This window comes from Sprattus sprattus, assembly GCF_963457725.1.
Source record: "Sprattus sprattus genome assembly, chromosome: 4".
Classification (NCBI taxonomy): Eukaryota; Metazoa; Chordata; class Actinopteri; order Clupeiformes; family Clupeidae; genus Sprattus; species Sprattus sprattus.
In genome coordinates this window covers 47882815-47897544 of record NC_137923.1, presented here as the reverse complement: position 1 = coordinate 47897544, position 14730 = coordinate 47882815, and the positions used below count along the sequence as shown (strand labels likewise).

At 43.5% G+C, this 14730-nt stretch overlaps 1 protein-coding gene across 1 annotated transcript in view; it reads left to right on the top strand.

Annotated features, from left to right (window-relative positions):
• Nucleotides 1-540: 540 nt before the first annotated feature.
• dync1i1a (dynein cytoplasmic 1 intermediate chain 1a) overlaps nucleotides 541-14730 on the top strand; it is a gene marked incomplete at both ends in the record, with an annotated part of 69112 nt that continues 54922 nt past the window's right edge. The window contains 8 exons of the mRNA XM_080838111.1: nucleotides 541-611; nucleotides 765-813; nucleotides 2220-2333; nucleotides 3470-3584; nucleotides 4518-4617; nucleotides 6447-6500; nucleotides 8208-8267; nucleotides 10127-10242. Coding sequence (XP_080694237.1) covers nucleotides 541-611; nucleotides 765-813; nucleotides 2220-2333; nucleotides 3470-3584; nucleotides 4518-4617; nucleotides 6447-6500; nucleotides 8208-8267; nucleotides 10127-10242 — 679 coding nt within the window. The remainder of the gene's footprint in view (nucleotides 612-764; nucleotides 814-2219; nucleotides 2334-3469; nucleotides 3585-4517; nucleotides 4618-6446; nucleotides 6501-8207; nucleotides 8268-10126; nucleotides 10243-14730) is intronic.

Here is a 14730-nt window from a genome sequence, read left to right as displayed (position 1 = left end):
GTAACCTAGCCTTTATATTTTTCTTTCTCCTTTTTCTTAAAGAATTAGAGTTCTGCAGTAAGAAACACAGGTATTCTCTAGGCCTTCATTAACTGGATCATGTGTAGCCTGCAATATTGAATGTGAGACCAGAGAAGCAAACTTCTAAAATCTCTAGAAACGAGTGCTTGTAGTGCATCTTCTGGGATCATCAGTGCTGGGTGATATAAGTCTATGCACCTTGTGTACAATTAAGTTCTTAGACAGGCGTCAATAGTGAAATAGCCCAGGTAATATTAATACACAAAGAAGCCTATTTAATTTCATTATCGTCTTTGTTGTTCTTTCTTTCGGATTTCAGTTAGCCTAGGCCAACAGTATGTTTTTCTTCTTGTCACGCTTTCTCTAAAAAGTAACAGCAGACCAGTAAGAAATCTTAGGACCTACTGACAAGAAATTTCCTTTCAGAAATAGGTAGTAAGATTTGTAATCACCTTACAACCGGTAGATGGCAGCATTGCAACAAAATAACAACGGAACGTCGGCATCATTTGATGTGTGATGGGAAGGTGGGATTTCCTACCAATCAGGCAAAGGGCTCGTTGGTTTGGCAAACACTACCTTTCTGCAATGTAGGTTGCCTTCCGTTATTGCAAAGAATATTTTGCATTCACGTCGTGTTGGTGTGATTGACGTAACAGACAAGATTAGGCTCTCGGTATGTTTTAATAATACACTGTTATAATGTTGTTATAATACGAAGGAGGTGCGGTTGTCTTGTGCAGCAGTGATACAGCATCTTTGCAGAAGGGCACATCCGGAGGGACTCTTCAGGTATGACACACTTTCTGGTGACGTATAGTGTAACCATGACATTTATGTTCACCTTTTTCATATGCCAACGTGTGTCGTTCTGTTCTATTCTCGGGTCCCAGTCTTATGGCAATGTTGCATTTTCTATGAAACAGGGTTGCAAATTCAAACATGACGTCATGTTCATTTCAGAAGGACCTGTCAACTGCTAGTTAGCAATAAGCATGTAAATGGATTTCACAGCACATCACTCGTTTATAATGGCAGGTGGGACACCAGAGGTACTAGTTGCTCATGTCAACACGTTTGGCAGCTTTTATGCTTTAATGACATGTCAAATGTATTTATTATAATTCATAGCGATGGCTAACTATAAATATAACCAACATCTGTATCTAGAACTATCACATGCAAGCATGACGAATTTGGCATGAAAAATGTTTGACTGAGCGTCATGTATACATATGACACCCTTTCTCCCAAATTTAGCTAATTAAATGTCTTGAACGTGAGGCTAACAAAATAGTGACGTTAGGTTTAGCCTTAAGGATCGTGACCCAATTTACTGCTTGTTCAGAACTGATTATATTCATATACTCAAAAGGAAATGCCTTTTAGTGATTAATTAGTAAGCAAATACAAGGGGGATATTTGATTGTTCATTTTGTATGAAGACTTACAGTAGCCCCTCAGTTCTCTTTTACCCTTACACTCACACATAGCCTACTCCCTCTCTCTCTCTCTCTCTCTCTCTCTCTCTCTCTCTATCTCTCTCTCTCTCTCTCTCTCTCATAATTGTTTGGCCATTTTGTGTTTATGTGTGATGTTATTCTGTCATTTGCCTAAATAAAGTTTTGTTCCTGTCTTACATTATCGTGTTATTTTTTGTTCTTTCAAATCTCTGTGTTATATACATTCAGATTTGTCTTGTCTGTCACCAATCCACAAAATATTACTTATTCATTTACAAAATATTTATAAAAATTAGGATATTTAACCTCATAGAACTATATACGATCATTTGATATAAGATCTGTCATTTGACATTTGTAAATACTGATCTTGATCTCTGTCTCTTCACCAACAGCATAACTCGTAGTCTGTAGATCAGCAAAAGGCATTATTAATTACCTGAATTGGAGAACTACACAAAGCTGGTACCCAACACTCTGGGCCTCTTACCTTTGTGATGTTACAGCATTGAGACTGAATGTCAGAAATGTAGAATACCATGATCAGCAATAACAGGAGGTGTTAGTGTTAACAAGTGTGTTATAAGGGATGGGATAAGTCTCTGCTTAGAGCATTTGGACTGCTTTTCTTGTTCAGGTGAAGTTGTTTTAGTTCAGTTTGTCCAAAGAGAAGTGTGAGGTGTACGATAAAGCAAATCCTTGTTTGTTGCATGCCCTCTTTCCCAAACGTGGCAGGACAAAATGGCCGACAAGAGTGACCTGAAAGCTGAGCTTGAGCGCAAGAAGCAGCGCTTGGCTCAAATCAGGGAGGAGAAGAAAAGAAAGGAGGAAGAGAGGAAGAATAAAGAGGTATGTGAGAGGTCCTCTCTGGCTTTGTCTTACAGACAGCTGAAGGAAAGCAAGAGAGAACATTTGTGGATGTGAAGGAAATTGAACATCTGTGTTGTCTGTGTCTTTATGTGTCTATGACCATGATTGTGTATGCTTTGATTTGATGTGTATCAGGAGCATATGTTTGTGTGGGTGCCAGTCTGTATATCTTCCTGTTTGTGTTTTAATTACTGTTTGTGGGGGGCACATACTGTGTGGTGTGTCTGTGTCTGAGCCAGTATGGTATGTTTTTATACGTGCATATGTGCTGTGTTAAGTGGGTGTCTGCCTGTGTGTGCATGCTTGTCTGTATACCTTCCTGTGCGCTTGTGCGTGATGTTAAAACGTGTGTGTGTGTGTGTGTTTGGCCTGTGTCTCTATGTTATGTTTGTATTTATGCACCTTTGTCTGTTACATGCACGTTCACACACATGTGTTTCTCTGAATATTGTTTCGGTTGATGTTATAGTGGGATGTCATTATAATATGTGAATGTGTGCTCGCCTTTCTGTTGGTGTTTTAATTAATAATAAAGTTTCGCTGTGGGGACACATCAATGCTTGTGTTAGTACTTATAAAAGTCTGCATTTTATGGGTTGAAATTGGCTCAACACACCATCTACTGTTTAAAATCATCCTGAACCTTCAAAGGTCAATGCTGATGTAAAGGTAGCCGTTTGGGAGTTATCTAGTATGTCATGAAATGGGTGGCCCACCTCCCCCAGCCCCCAGCCCCCACCCCGTCTGTGATTGTGAGTCTTATTTCCATGTGCTGACTGAGGCTCATCATTCACAGGAGTATACGCTCATCATTCACAGGAGGATACGCTCATCATTCACAGAGAGTAAACGCCCTTCCTTCCTTTTTAGCCCCCCCACCACCAACAGCCCTACCTCCACCCCCAGCCCTTTGCCCACTTTTTATCTTTTCTCTAAATTATGCGGTGGATGGAGCTGGGGGTGAAGTTAAACTTTAATGAGTTCTTGTGGTTGGGTTGGGTGTGAGATGCTTATGAGTGTCTGTCAGTTTGGTTTGTATGTATACAAATTCAAAAATGCCTGTGTGTGTGTCTGTGTGTGCTTGTGTGATTGTGTGTGTGTGTGTGTGTGCACAGTTGGAGACACAGCAGAAGGCAGAGGTGGTCCCAGTGGACTCCGATCTGGACCGCAAGCGCAGGGAGACGGAGGCGCTACTGCAAAGCATCGGCATCTCCCCTGAACCCAACTTAGGTACATCTGAGCCCCTCCACACCCCAATACCTACCTTTCACTGTATTTCATGCATACATGGAGTAATCCAGTGTATACTTTGTTCTCCCTGTGGTGTTTTTAGTGCTCCTCTTAGGTCAGCTCCCCAAACAGTGAATTATCAATAAATCATAACTGCAAATTGTAGTGTGTGCATGAAGAAGTGTGTGTTTGTTAAGTTTTCATGTGTACTCATGCGCTTGAGTTCAGGAGTTGCTAGGATGCTCTCTGATCGGGCGTTTCGGAATCTGCCGATGCCATGATAGCATCCCACTTACAGCGACACCTAGTGGAAACATAGCAGAATGGCATACAGACAGGTGGTAGAAGGATCATCTTTTTTTTTTATAACAGCCTATAATATTTATGTTTATTTATGAATTTCTTTTTCTACCATGGTTACATTGTTGCAGTCTCATGCTCAATGTGTCATTAATGTAATTAAAGTAATTATTATTTACACAATGAGTGATAAGTCATGAATGTGCTGGTGTAATTCAGCTTGCACCATTGCCTGTCCACATGGTCCAATTCTCAGGGAAAATATTGGATAACTGCACCTTATGGCAATTCAGATTCACTGACTACCAATGACTGCCTATATTTAGCAGGCGTAACAGCAAGTATACTTCATATATCACAGTAGAAAATGTTGTATTTGTTATTGTGTAGTCCTAGTCATTGTCCTAGTCATCATTCCCAATTCCTCTCTGTCTCGGTCTCTTGCTCTGTCTTCCTTGTCAAACTACTCTTTCTCATCCACCTCCATGTCTTCTCTGTCTGTCTCGCTTTGTCTCTTTTTCATTCTGGTCAAATGACACTTTCTCATCCAATTCCAATGTCCTCTTTCTAGTGCTGCACACATCATATCGGTTTGTCTTCTGATGCCCTGTTATGTTTGTTTACTCTCTGCAGTGCCCACCCCCATGTCCCCCTCCAAAATGAGCACTCCCAGTGAGACCGGCAGTCAGGACTCTGTGGATGGGGGCACGGCTGGCAGGTATGATGCTCTCTGGTTACCATGGGAACGCCAAAATAACACAAAAACATATATACACATGAACCAAGAGTGACACTCAATGTTTACCCTCTTGCGCTGATTTTTGTTACATCAGACCTTTTGATTAGGAAGAATTAACCTCACCTCACCATCTGCTACGCCCTAGCTGTGTGTGTGTGTTTCATTGGGCTTTGGGCTTTTTAAAGCTGCTACAAGTTATTTAGGCATGTCCTGCCGACCTTCGCTGAAGTTAGCCACTGTTAGATTCAGCTAGCTCTGGTCAATGTGCAGGGAACATGTCAAGTAATTGGCAAAAAAAGGCTGTCTGTGTTATTGGAAGTTTCCGGATTAGTAACTATCAGGCAGTATAGAAACTTCTCTCATTAAAGAGCCTTGGAGAGTCCCAGAGACACTGTGTACTTGTCCTAGCATCTATTAGCCATCAGAATGTAAACTCAAGACATTTGAAGTGCCCCCAAGACATTTTCACTTTTAGCAGCTTTAAACTATAAACCATCTCATACAAATGATCACTGCTCTACTGGGCATTGGTAGAACACTCTGTAAGGGTGCTCTCTGAGAGTCTGTAGATACCTTAGCCTTGCCCTGTCCCTGGTAGTAGCACTCAGAAACACACATGCTATTTGGCTGGAAGGATATGGAGAGAACCAATGAATTTACTTGCAATCTTACTTGAACTGAATGATCAGGGCCCTCTCTCTGACCATTGGCCCTCTTCTTCTCTCCCTGTTTGGTTATATGGGAACTCCAGATATAGGTAAGGACATATGTCACTGTGTTTGGTTTCTGTAAAAGTCATTGATGCATGTCATCAGTTCAGTCTCTAGCATGATGCATTTGGAGCTAAAAGCCCCCAAAACACTTTGAAATGTGTCTTCAATTACAGGCAGGTTAGGAATGTTCAGATTCATGGTGTAAGGCTCTCAAGTAGTTCTCATTTATCCTAACGCCTCACAATCTCAACTAGAGGCCTCAACAAATGTCACGCTGACAAACATCTTCATAAAGTCTTTCTAAAGACTCACTTCACACTCCAGCCTCCAGCGAAGGCAGGGCAGAGCATCTCTCTCGCAGGACAGACATTGGGCAGTGCCCAAGCCTGTGGGCACAGTGTAGACAGGACGAGAGAGAGCGAGAGGAGAGAAAGAGAGGTCGCTGTGTAATTACAGGCCCTCATGATGCCACCCTCTGTGCTCAACCGCTGAGCTGACGTGACGTGCCATACAATGCCCACGCTAGCTGCTGTCACCCACAGAACGAGGGAAAAAAGTGCATCTGGAGAAGCTGTGTGTGTGTGTGTGTGTCCATGTGTGTGTGGGTAAGTGTGGGTAAGTGTGTGTGTGTGTGTGTGTGTGTGTGTGTGTGTGTATGTGTGAGTGTGTGTGTGTGTGTGTGTGTATGTGTGTGTGTGTGTGTGTGTTTGTGTGTGTGTGTGTGTGTGTGTGTGTGTGTGTGTGTGTGTGTGTGTGTGTGTGTGTGTGTGTGTGTGTGTTTGGGTAAGTGTGGGCGTGGGTCTTGTGATGCTGTCATATACCCCAGGCCTCCCAGGCCAGAAATGAAACAGCCTTCCCCATCTGACTGCTAATGCAAGGTGACACAGGATTCCTCCTGCACCCGCCAGAAGAACCCTGGCGCTACAAGACAGAGACGGCATGGCTCGCCTCGAGCTTAGAGCCCTGCTGGAGTTTGAGCAGTGCAGCGGTGCGGTGGCCATCTTAGCAGACTTAGCAGAGAAGTGAAGGCTAGCTTCTCATTAGTCCGTCTGCGTTTTGGCAGAGCCTCTCTGTCCCTTCTCCCATCTCTAAACTCTATTCCTCTCTCAGGGCAGGCAGCAGGGGCTATAGTAGGTACAAAACCGAGACAAAGAGTGATAAAAGGTATGTATTTTGAGAGAGGCTTGACGCTTTGGGCAGGACCACATACGCACACACACCACACACACCCCCACCACACATACACACACACACAGACACTGCTCAGCATAAAAATAAGCAAAGGCAGTTTTGAAGCAATGTGTTAAAAATACACATGCTGCTGTGTGTGTTTTTTTTTTTAAGAAAGAGAGAGCGGACTTGTTTATCTCGCAGTCTTGGTTTGAGTGCTGCTTGATGCCTGCTTGATGTCCCCACCGTTCAGCGGTGACTTGAGAGATTACCTCTTGCATGGATAAACTCCAGGGGAAAAAAGCCATTTGTCCATGAAGGTGAATGACAGTGCCATTTTCAGATGTGTCAGCCTTCAGTGAAAACAAGAGCGCATCTTGGGCTGACACTTGAGTGCTGCGGCTTTTTCGGATGATTCCGGAATGAGGAGGACGGGTGAAGGGCATGTCAAATGATTACGCGACTACTGCTGCACTGAGACATTTGGCCTCTTCGCAAGGCATCGTTTACAGCACTCACTTCACCATTATACCTCAGGCTGTTTGGGTTAACAGGTTATGTGAGGTTTTTACTGTTGCAATGGCTTTCAAAGTGACAGGTCCTGAGACATGATGCATCCTCTTTAGTTGCATGGCAAGGCCTTGGTCATATATGAAGTGAGTGGGTTCATATATGCTGTTGCAGACATGCTACAGTGCCCCCCTATGCACCCCTATGTATCCTGTGCTGATACATGGCATAAAGTACCTGTGTGACACAGTAGGTGTCTATTATGATATGTGGAGATGATTACATCTGCTACGTTAATCTGAAAGCCTTTTGCCATGCCACCTTGAACCAAAGAACATCTGTGCATTTTCCCAGAGATTATTTCAAGACAATGGACCCCCACTATACAGTATTATATTTATGATAGATAGGTCTATATGACTTTATCTGACCTCCTAAGCAGGATACATTTAACTTTATAGTAGTTAATTATATGAAACAAACATAGCTTTATCAAAAGAGACGAATATACTTATATATAATAAACCATTTGCATTTTTCTCATGACATTTTGACATCATACTGCATCATCCATTGTTTAATTTTTCCATTCGCTTCAAAGTGATCTCTAGAGATCTCAAAGAAATCTGTCTTTGCATATAATTTTCTGAACCATAACCTTGGCCATCGCCATTAAATAGCATTTTTGCTCTTAATGTATATAGATGTCATCTTTGACCTTTGAACCGCATCGTGTTCTGTATAGTGTTGTGCATATGGATTGGGTTTAGTTGCTTATGTCTGTGGAATCCTTGCGTGCATGCTGTGTGTGTGTGTGTGTGTATGTGGGTGATATTTATATGTATGTGATTTGTTTGAATGTATGTCTGTGTGTAGATGAGAAAGCTGGTGTCTGTGTGTTTGTGTGTGTGTGTGTGTGTGTGTGTGTGTGTGTGTGTGTGTGTGTGTGTGTTTGTGTGTTTGTGTGTGTGTGTGTGTGTGTTTGCATAAGTTGTGAACAAGAGGAGTTTTCTCTGTCCCCTGTGTTAAAATGTTTGTATGTGATTGTGTATGTACGTGTGTGTGTGTGTGTTTGAATTTGTGTGTTAGAGTGTGTGTATAAGAGTGTGTGGTGTGTGTTGTGTACGTGAGGAGGCTAATCTGGCATGTTCTCTCCCTCCCCTGTGTGGCGCCCCCTGCTGCTCCCTTGAGGACCCTGCAGTGGGACACTGACCCCTCTGTGCTACAGCTGCAGGCAGACTCTGAGCTCGGGTACCTCCTTCCTTCTCTCTCTCTCTCTTTCTTTCTCTCTCTCTCTCTCTACTCTGCTCAAACTTCTCTTTCTCTTCCACCTCAATGTCTGTCTCTCTCTCTCTCTCTCTCTCTCTCTCTCTTTCTGTCTGTCTCTCTTTCTAGTCAAACTTCTCTTTCTCTTCCACCTCAATGTCTCTCTGTCTCTCTCGGTCTCTCTCTCATTCTGGTCAAATGCCGCTTTCTCATCCAACTCTAATGTCCTCTCTCCATCCCTCTCTGTCCTTCTCTTTCTCATCGGCATCAAAGTTTCTTTGTATTTTGATTCATTTCATCCATCTACTCTCTTTCTCTATCACTCTCTCATCTTTCTATTGTGTTCTCATTATGTCATCGTCTGCTCACTTCCTCACTTTATGTCATTGCTGTCTATTCCAGTCCCCTATCAGTATCGTTCATATTGTGTCATCAGCATATTTTCTATCTCTATGGCAACGTCATCCCCATCAGTCTCTCTCCCTCTCACTCACTCACTGTAACTCCTTCCTCCTTGTATATCCCTCCCTTCACGCCATCAGACACTCCGTCTCTCAACACACACACTTCTCTGTCTCCTTCCTCCGACATCTCCCCTTAAACCACACGTCTCCTTCTTATCTCGTTTATCCTCTATCTGTTCTCTTGCTCTCTCACTCTGTTTATCTCTACTTCTCCCTCTATCATCTCCTATCTGTCCCTGTTTCATCTCCCTCATGGCCGCCCTCAGACGTGTTAATGCTGAAGGTTAATGCTGGTACAGATGGTCCTTTTCTTTTCTTCCCTTGCTAGTCTCTAGTGCTATTTAAAGACGCTAGGCCGCTGCAGGGCTGCATGCATACATTATGCTCCCTCGGTGCCTCTGGTGTCTCTGTGGCAGCATAGCCTCTCTGCCATGTACCTCTCTCCTCAGCATCCTCAGCATCCTCCATGACTCCTCTCTGCCATGGACCTCTCTCCTCAGCATCCTTCTTGACTCCTCTCTCCTCAGCATCCTCCATGACTCCCCTCTCCTCAGCATCCTCCATGAGTTCTCTCTTCTCAGCATCCTCCATGAGTCCTCTCCTCAGCACCCTCCATAACTCCTCTCTCCGCTAAAGACCTCTCTCCTCAGCATCCTCCATGACTCCTTTCTCCTCAGCATCCTCAGTATCCTCCATGACTCCTCTTTCTGCCATAGACCTCTCTACTCAGCATTCTCCATGACTTCTCTCTCCTCAGCATCCTCCTCCTCTCTCCGCCATAGACCTCTCCCTTTGCCTCCTCAGCATCCTCCATCACTCCTCTCTCACATCTAACTCCCCCACCCCCAGCCCCACCCCCACCATTCCATTCACGCTTCTGTTCTGTTTTTTTCCCCATAAAGTGGAACATCTACAGTAGTTAAGTTACGCAATAAAGCCCCGCAATAAAGCCCCCCCCCCCCCACCCTATGCAATGCCCCCTACACATATAAATGTACAGAACACACACACACACGCACGCACGCACGCAAGCACGCAAGCACACACACACACACACACACACACACACACACTCATGCACTCACAGTGTTTTTCAGGGATTTTGTGTAGTATATGCAAAGAGCCTTGCAGAGAGAAACTGGAACTCCAAAGTCAAAAGAAAATTTGTAAATTCTGTGTCCCCTCTGTTTGGTGACAGTTACTATAGATAAACAGTTACTATACAGTATATGAATATTTTTGATGAATTAAATATTCATGGTGAATGAAATGTCTGCCTGTGTCGCTGTGTGTGTTTGAGAGTGATGGGGACACATAGAAACTGCATGAGGCATCAGCCGCTGTCCTCACACAGTAGCCATTTTGTCCTTGTGTGCACAGGCGTCGGATGCACAGGCTTGGGGCCTCCAAGATCACACAAGTAGACTTCCTTCCCCGTGAGGTGGTGGCCTACTGCAAAGAGACCCAGACACCACTGGCAGCCCATCAGTCTGAAGGTAAGAACTCACTCCAGCTTCACAGCAGGAGTGTGCCCTGCTCTCTTAGCAGACACTCTTCTCCCAAGGTGACTTTATGTGGTGAGAAGTTGTACATAAGGTTACCTTTCTCTTTATACTTACAGGGAAATACTAGTTACACACACACACACACACAAACACACACACACACACACACACACACACACACACACACACACACACACACACACACACACACACATACAGCCGCGGAAAAAATTAAGAGACCACTTCAAAATTATCAGTTTCTCTGGTTTTACTATTGATTGGTATGTGTTAAAGTAAAATGTACATTTTTGTTTTATTCTATAACCTACTGGCAACATTCCTACCAAATTTCAAATACAAATATTGTCATTTAGATCATTTATTTGCAGAAAAATGACAATTGGTCAAAATAGCAAAAATGATGCAGTGTCTTCAGATCTCGAATAATGCAAAGAAAACAAGCTCATATTCATTTTTAAACTACACAATACTAATGCTTACACTTAGGAAGAGTTCAGAAATCAATATTTGGTGGAATAACCTTGATTTAAAATCACAACTTTCATGTGTCTTGGCATGCTCTCCACCAGTCTTTCACATTGCCGTTGGGTGACTTTATGCTACTCCTGGCGCAAGAATTCAAGCAGCTCGGCTTCTTTTCATGGCTTGTGACCATCCATCTTCCTCTTGATCACATTTCAGAGTTTTTTTATGGGATTCAGGTCTCGAAATTGGGCTGGCCATGACAGGGTCCTGATCTGGTGGTACTCCATCCACACCTTTACTGGCCTGGCTGTGTGGCATGGAGCATTGCCCTGCTGGAAAAAACACTTCTCAGAGTTGGGTAACATTGTCAGAGCTAAAGGAAGCAAGTTTTTCTTCCGGGACAACGTTGCACTTTGCCTGGCTGAGGTTTGTAAAAGACCATAAGGATTGAAAAAAGCGGACTGGAGGGTCTTCTAGTTCGTCTTCTCTGATGAGTCCAATTTTCAGCTTTGCCCAACACATGGTCGTCTGATGGTTAGACGGAGACCTGGAGAGGCCTACAAGCCAGAGAGTCTTGCACCTACTGTGAAAGACATCTTACTTAGAGTATTGGGATAGGACTCTCTGGAATCACTCATCACTCTGGTCTTTGCTTTTTGCAACCACATCTATCTATAAATCCAGGAATCTCTGTGTGTGGGTGTGTGTCAGTGTCAGTCTGTCTAGGGCGTATCTCCCTAACGGTAGATACGTTAGTTATGATATTTCGCAAGTAGCTTACGCATGTCATGAACCTGTGCATCCTTGATTTTGAAGATTTTTGAATTTATAGTTCGCGAGATATTTGTATTTTACCGTTTCCCATAGGAAACAATAGGTTATCGTTTCCCGTCCCGTCGGCACTATGGGTAGTGATGTCACAATCAAACAATACAAATTCCCGTACTCTTACTCTCTGCTGCTGGTTAGCAAATAACGCCACTGTATTCTTTGTTAGAGGATTTATTCACTACACACCGAAATAACTTTACAGCACATATGTTTTTCTCCGGTCGCTCACACAAAAACCATTCCACAGAATCACCTCTCTTCTCGCTCTCTCATCCTCGCTCTGCCACACCCACCCTGTACGTATGGCTCTTAAAGGAGCAGCACCATTTTACAACAATATTGCAATAATGAGAAAACAAAGTAGGCCTACAAACGAATTACAACAGATACATCGGGACACTTTTTTGTTAATGATGTCATAGTCATAGAACAGTCATTGTCATAGATGTTACCCCCTACGGGCACTGCACTAGTTGTTTATAACATGGCGTTTCACACATAGTCATTAAAGCGTCAGCAGCATCAGTGTGGGTGTCTCCTGTACGTTGTTGATTGACAAAGGCAAAATCTGTTTCGATGGGGATTGCATTTATGCGTGTGTGTGCTTAGCATTTTGTAAAATGTGCTTTTGCTTGTCCATTTTGAATCAATTGAACCACGATGTATGTAAATGGCATTTTGGAGTTTGGCATTAGTGCTTTGGGAACAGCTGCGCACGCAGTGCCACATGCAAGGGCACCGTCTGGGTGGGCATCAGGGACACGGCGCTCGTCTGCCTGCTGGGTGAGCATCAGTGATTCAGGGACACAGCGCTCGTCTGGCTCCGGAGGGGCTCCATCCCTCTCCCTCTGGCTCTGTGCTCAAGTGTCCTTGAGCAGGAGAATGTAGTCCAGCTGCTCCCAGCCAACTGATCAGTGCCTCCCTTGGCTGCCTTTTGTCACTGGTGTGTGTGTGTGTGTGTGTGTGTGTGTGTGTGTGTGTAAGTGTGTGTGTGTGTGTGTGTGTGTGTGTGTGTGTGTGTGTGCGTGTGTGCGTGTGTGCGTGCATGCGTGCGTTCGTGTGTGTGTGTGTGTGTGTGTGTGTGTGTGTGTGTGTATGTGTGTGTGTGTGAGTGAGTGTGTGTAAGTGTGTGTGAGTGAGTGTGAGTCATTTCTTGAAAAGCACTTTGAGCACTTGGAGAGATGTAAGCTCTATTGATTCTGTCCGGTGCAGAAGGATTTTGAAATGTTTACATGTGATCCTTTAATAGGATTTTTAAATATGTTTAAAAGGATTTTGTTTTTGCTATGTAGATAGATATTTGATGCACAGATACACAGGTTGATAGGTTTTGATACTGCAAGACGTAATATGCAATGTGTGCAATGATGTACTGATTGCACAGCACCTGACAGACAACAGTAGTTTTACCTCTCAAATGAACTTTCTTATGAAGTTTGAAAAGACATCTTGCATCTGTTCATCCACCGTTCATTCAGGAAAGGAGTGCCATCCTTCACTCATTTCTATGAGAATCTTAGAAACCTTCATCGGGGCGACAATCTTTTTTTACTCAAGAATCCGTTTGACAAGAGCGGCCCTCCTCTACCTAAGAGGCAGTGAGAGCCAGAGAAGTGCTCTTTGAAAGGAGATGCCCACCTGTCAGTGGCCCTCCACTAAACTTCACAAGAACAGTAACCACATTCACTTGTGCCTTAAGTGGATGCAGGCGGATGTAACTCAAGATGGCTTCTGTGAGAACATCACCTGGAATTTGGTCCGCCTTCTCCTGCTTTCTCAAGGGAGCTTCACCTATTTTTTCATGCCCTTCTTTCTTTCTTTCTTTCATTCTTTCTTTTTGTAGGTCTTGGTCCCTAATGGAAACAGATCTTCATTGAGTCTTGCCAAAACCATCTTTAGCGTGGCCAGTTTCAGATACAAATTCTTCAGGTTAAGATATTGTTTTTTTTTTTTTTATGTACACATGCTACACACAACTAATGATCTTATCTTTGAAATCATTATCTGCATTATATATATATATTTTTTAAAGTGATGAAGCATTGCCATTAGTCAGATGTTCCTCTTGTGCAAGAGATTAAGTTAAACAATGTCACTGTACATTTAAATATAGTGGCTGCAAAAGTATTCTCTACTGTTTCCAGTAAAGCATTATGCATATCCGCCCATATCTACACGTGTAGTCTTCGCAACTGTTCTTTTTTTTTTTGCTTGTGTTCTCAAAATCAGGCGGCTTAAAGCAGTTATATTTAAAGCATCATATTTGTATTATTACTTTGAATTTATGACCTTGTTAAAACAGAGCTCTCATTGCGCCGGGCTAATTTGATTGCATCCTACAGACTCAGTGAGCCAAGCTTTGGTTTAAAACATGCAGATGGTTCCAGAAAAGCATTAAGCATCTCCATATGGAGGGAGCCCTTAACAAGGGCTGGTCGCTATTTGCATAACGCTTCTGGTAGCTGTAATACAAAGCATAAGTTTTGTTTTTCTCCCCCTCCCCCATCCCCCCTCCCATGTGTAGTCTGGTGGAAAACTATTTCAAATTTTTCTTTTTTTGATGGGAAATCCTGCAAATCATTTGTTTTGTTTTACTTTATCCTCCCTGAACTCGTGTTTTTTTTTCTTCTAAAAAAAACCCCTTCTTCGCTCTATTCGCACCAGAAACAAATCCTCTTTCTTCCAGTCTTCTCATAGTTCCTTGATCCCACTGTTGGCAACAGCTGGTTGCCATGTGATGGCGACTTCCTGTCATTATAATTGATGTGTTTTTATTCTTTCCACTTCCTCCAAGCCTGATCAGAATTCAAATTGCTGTTGGAATTTCCTGTCAAGGCGGGGTCATTTATTCAACAAGTGCAGACGTGACAGGCGCTCTGATTGGACGCTGGCCCTTAGCGATGCCTGATGCCGGCTCGGTTCGCGGCCCCAGCAGTCATTTTGTTTTTTTCCAGTATGACCCCCCCCCCCCACCACACACACACACCATACCAGAATCACAGGTGAAGAATATAACCCCCCCACCACCACTCCTCATCTTCCCTAGAACACAAACACACCTTGGAACACACACATCGAACTCATAGTCACATCACACACACACACACTCACACACACATACACATGCTTGCTCTAAGCAGGTTGAGGGGGAGGGTGTAGGTG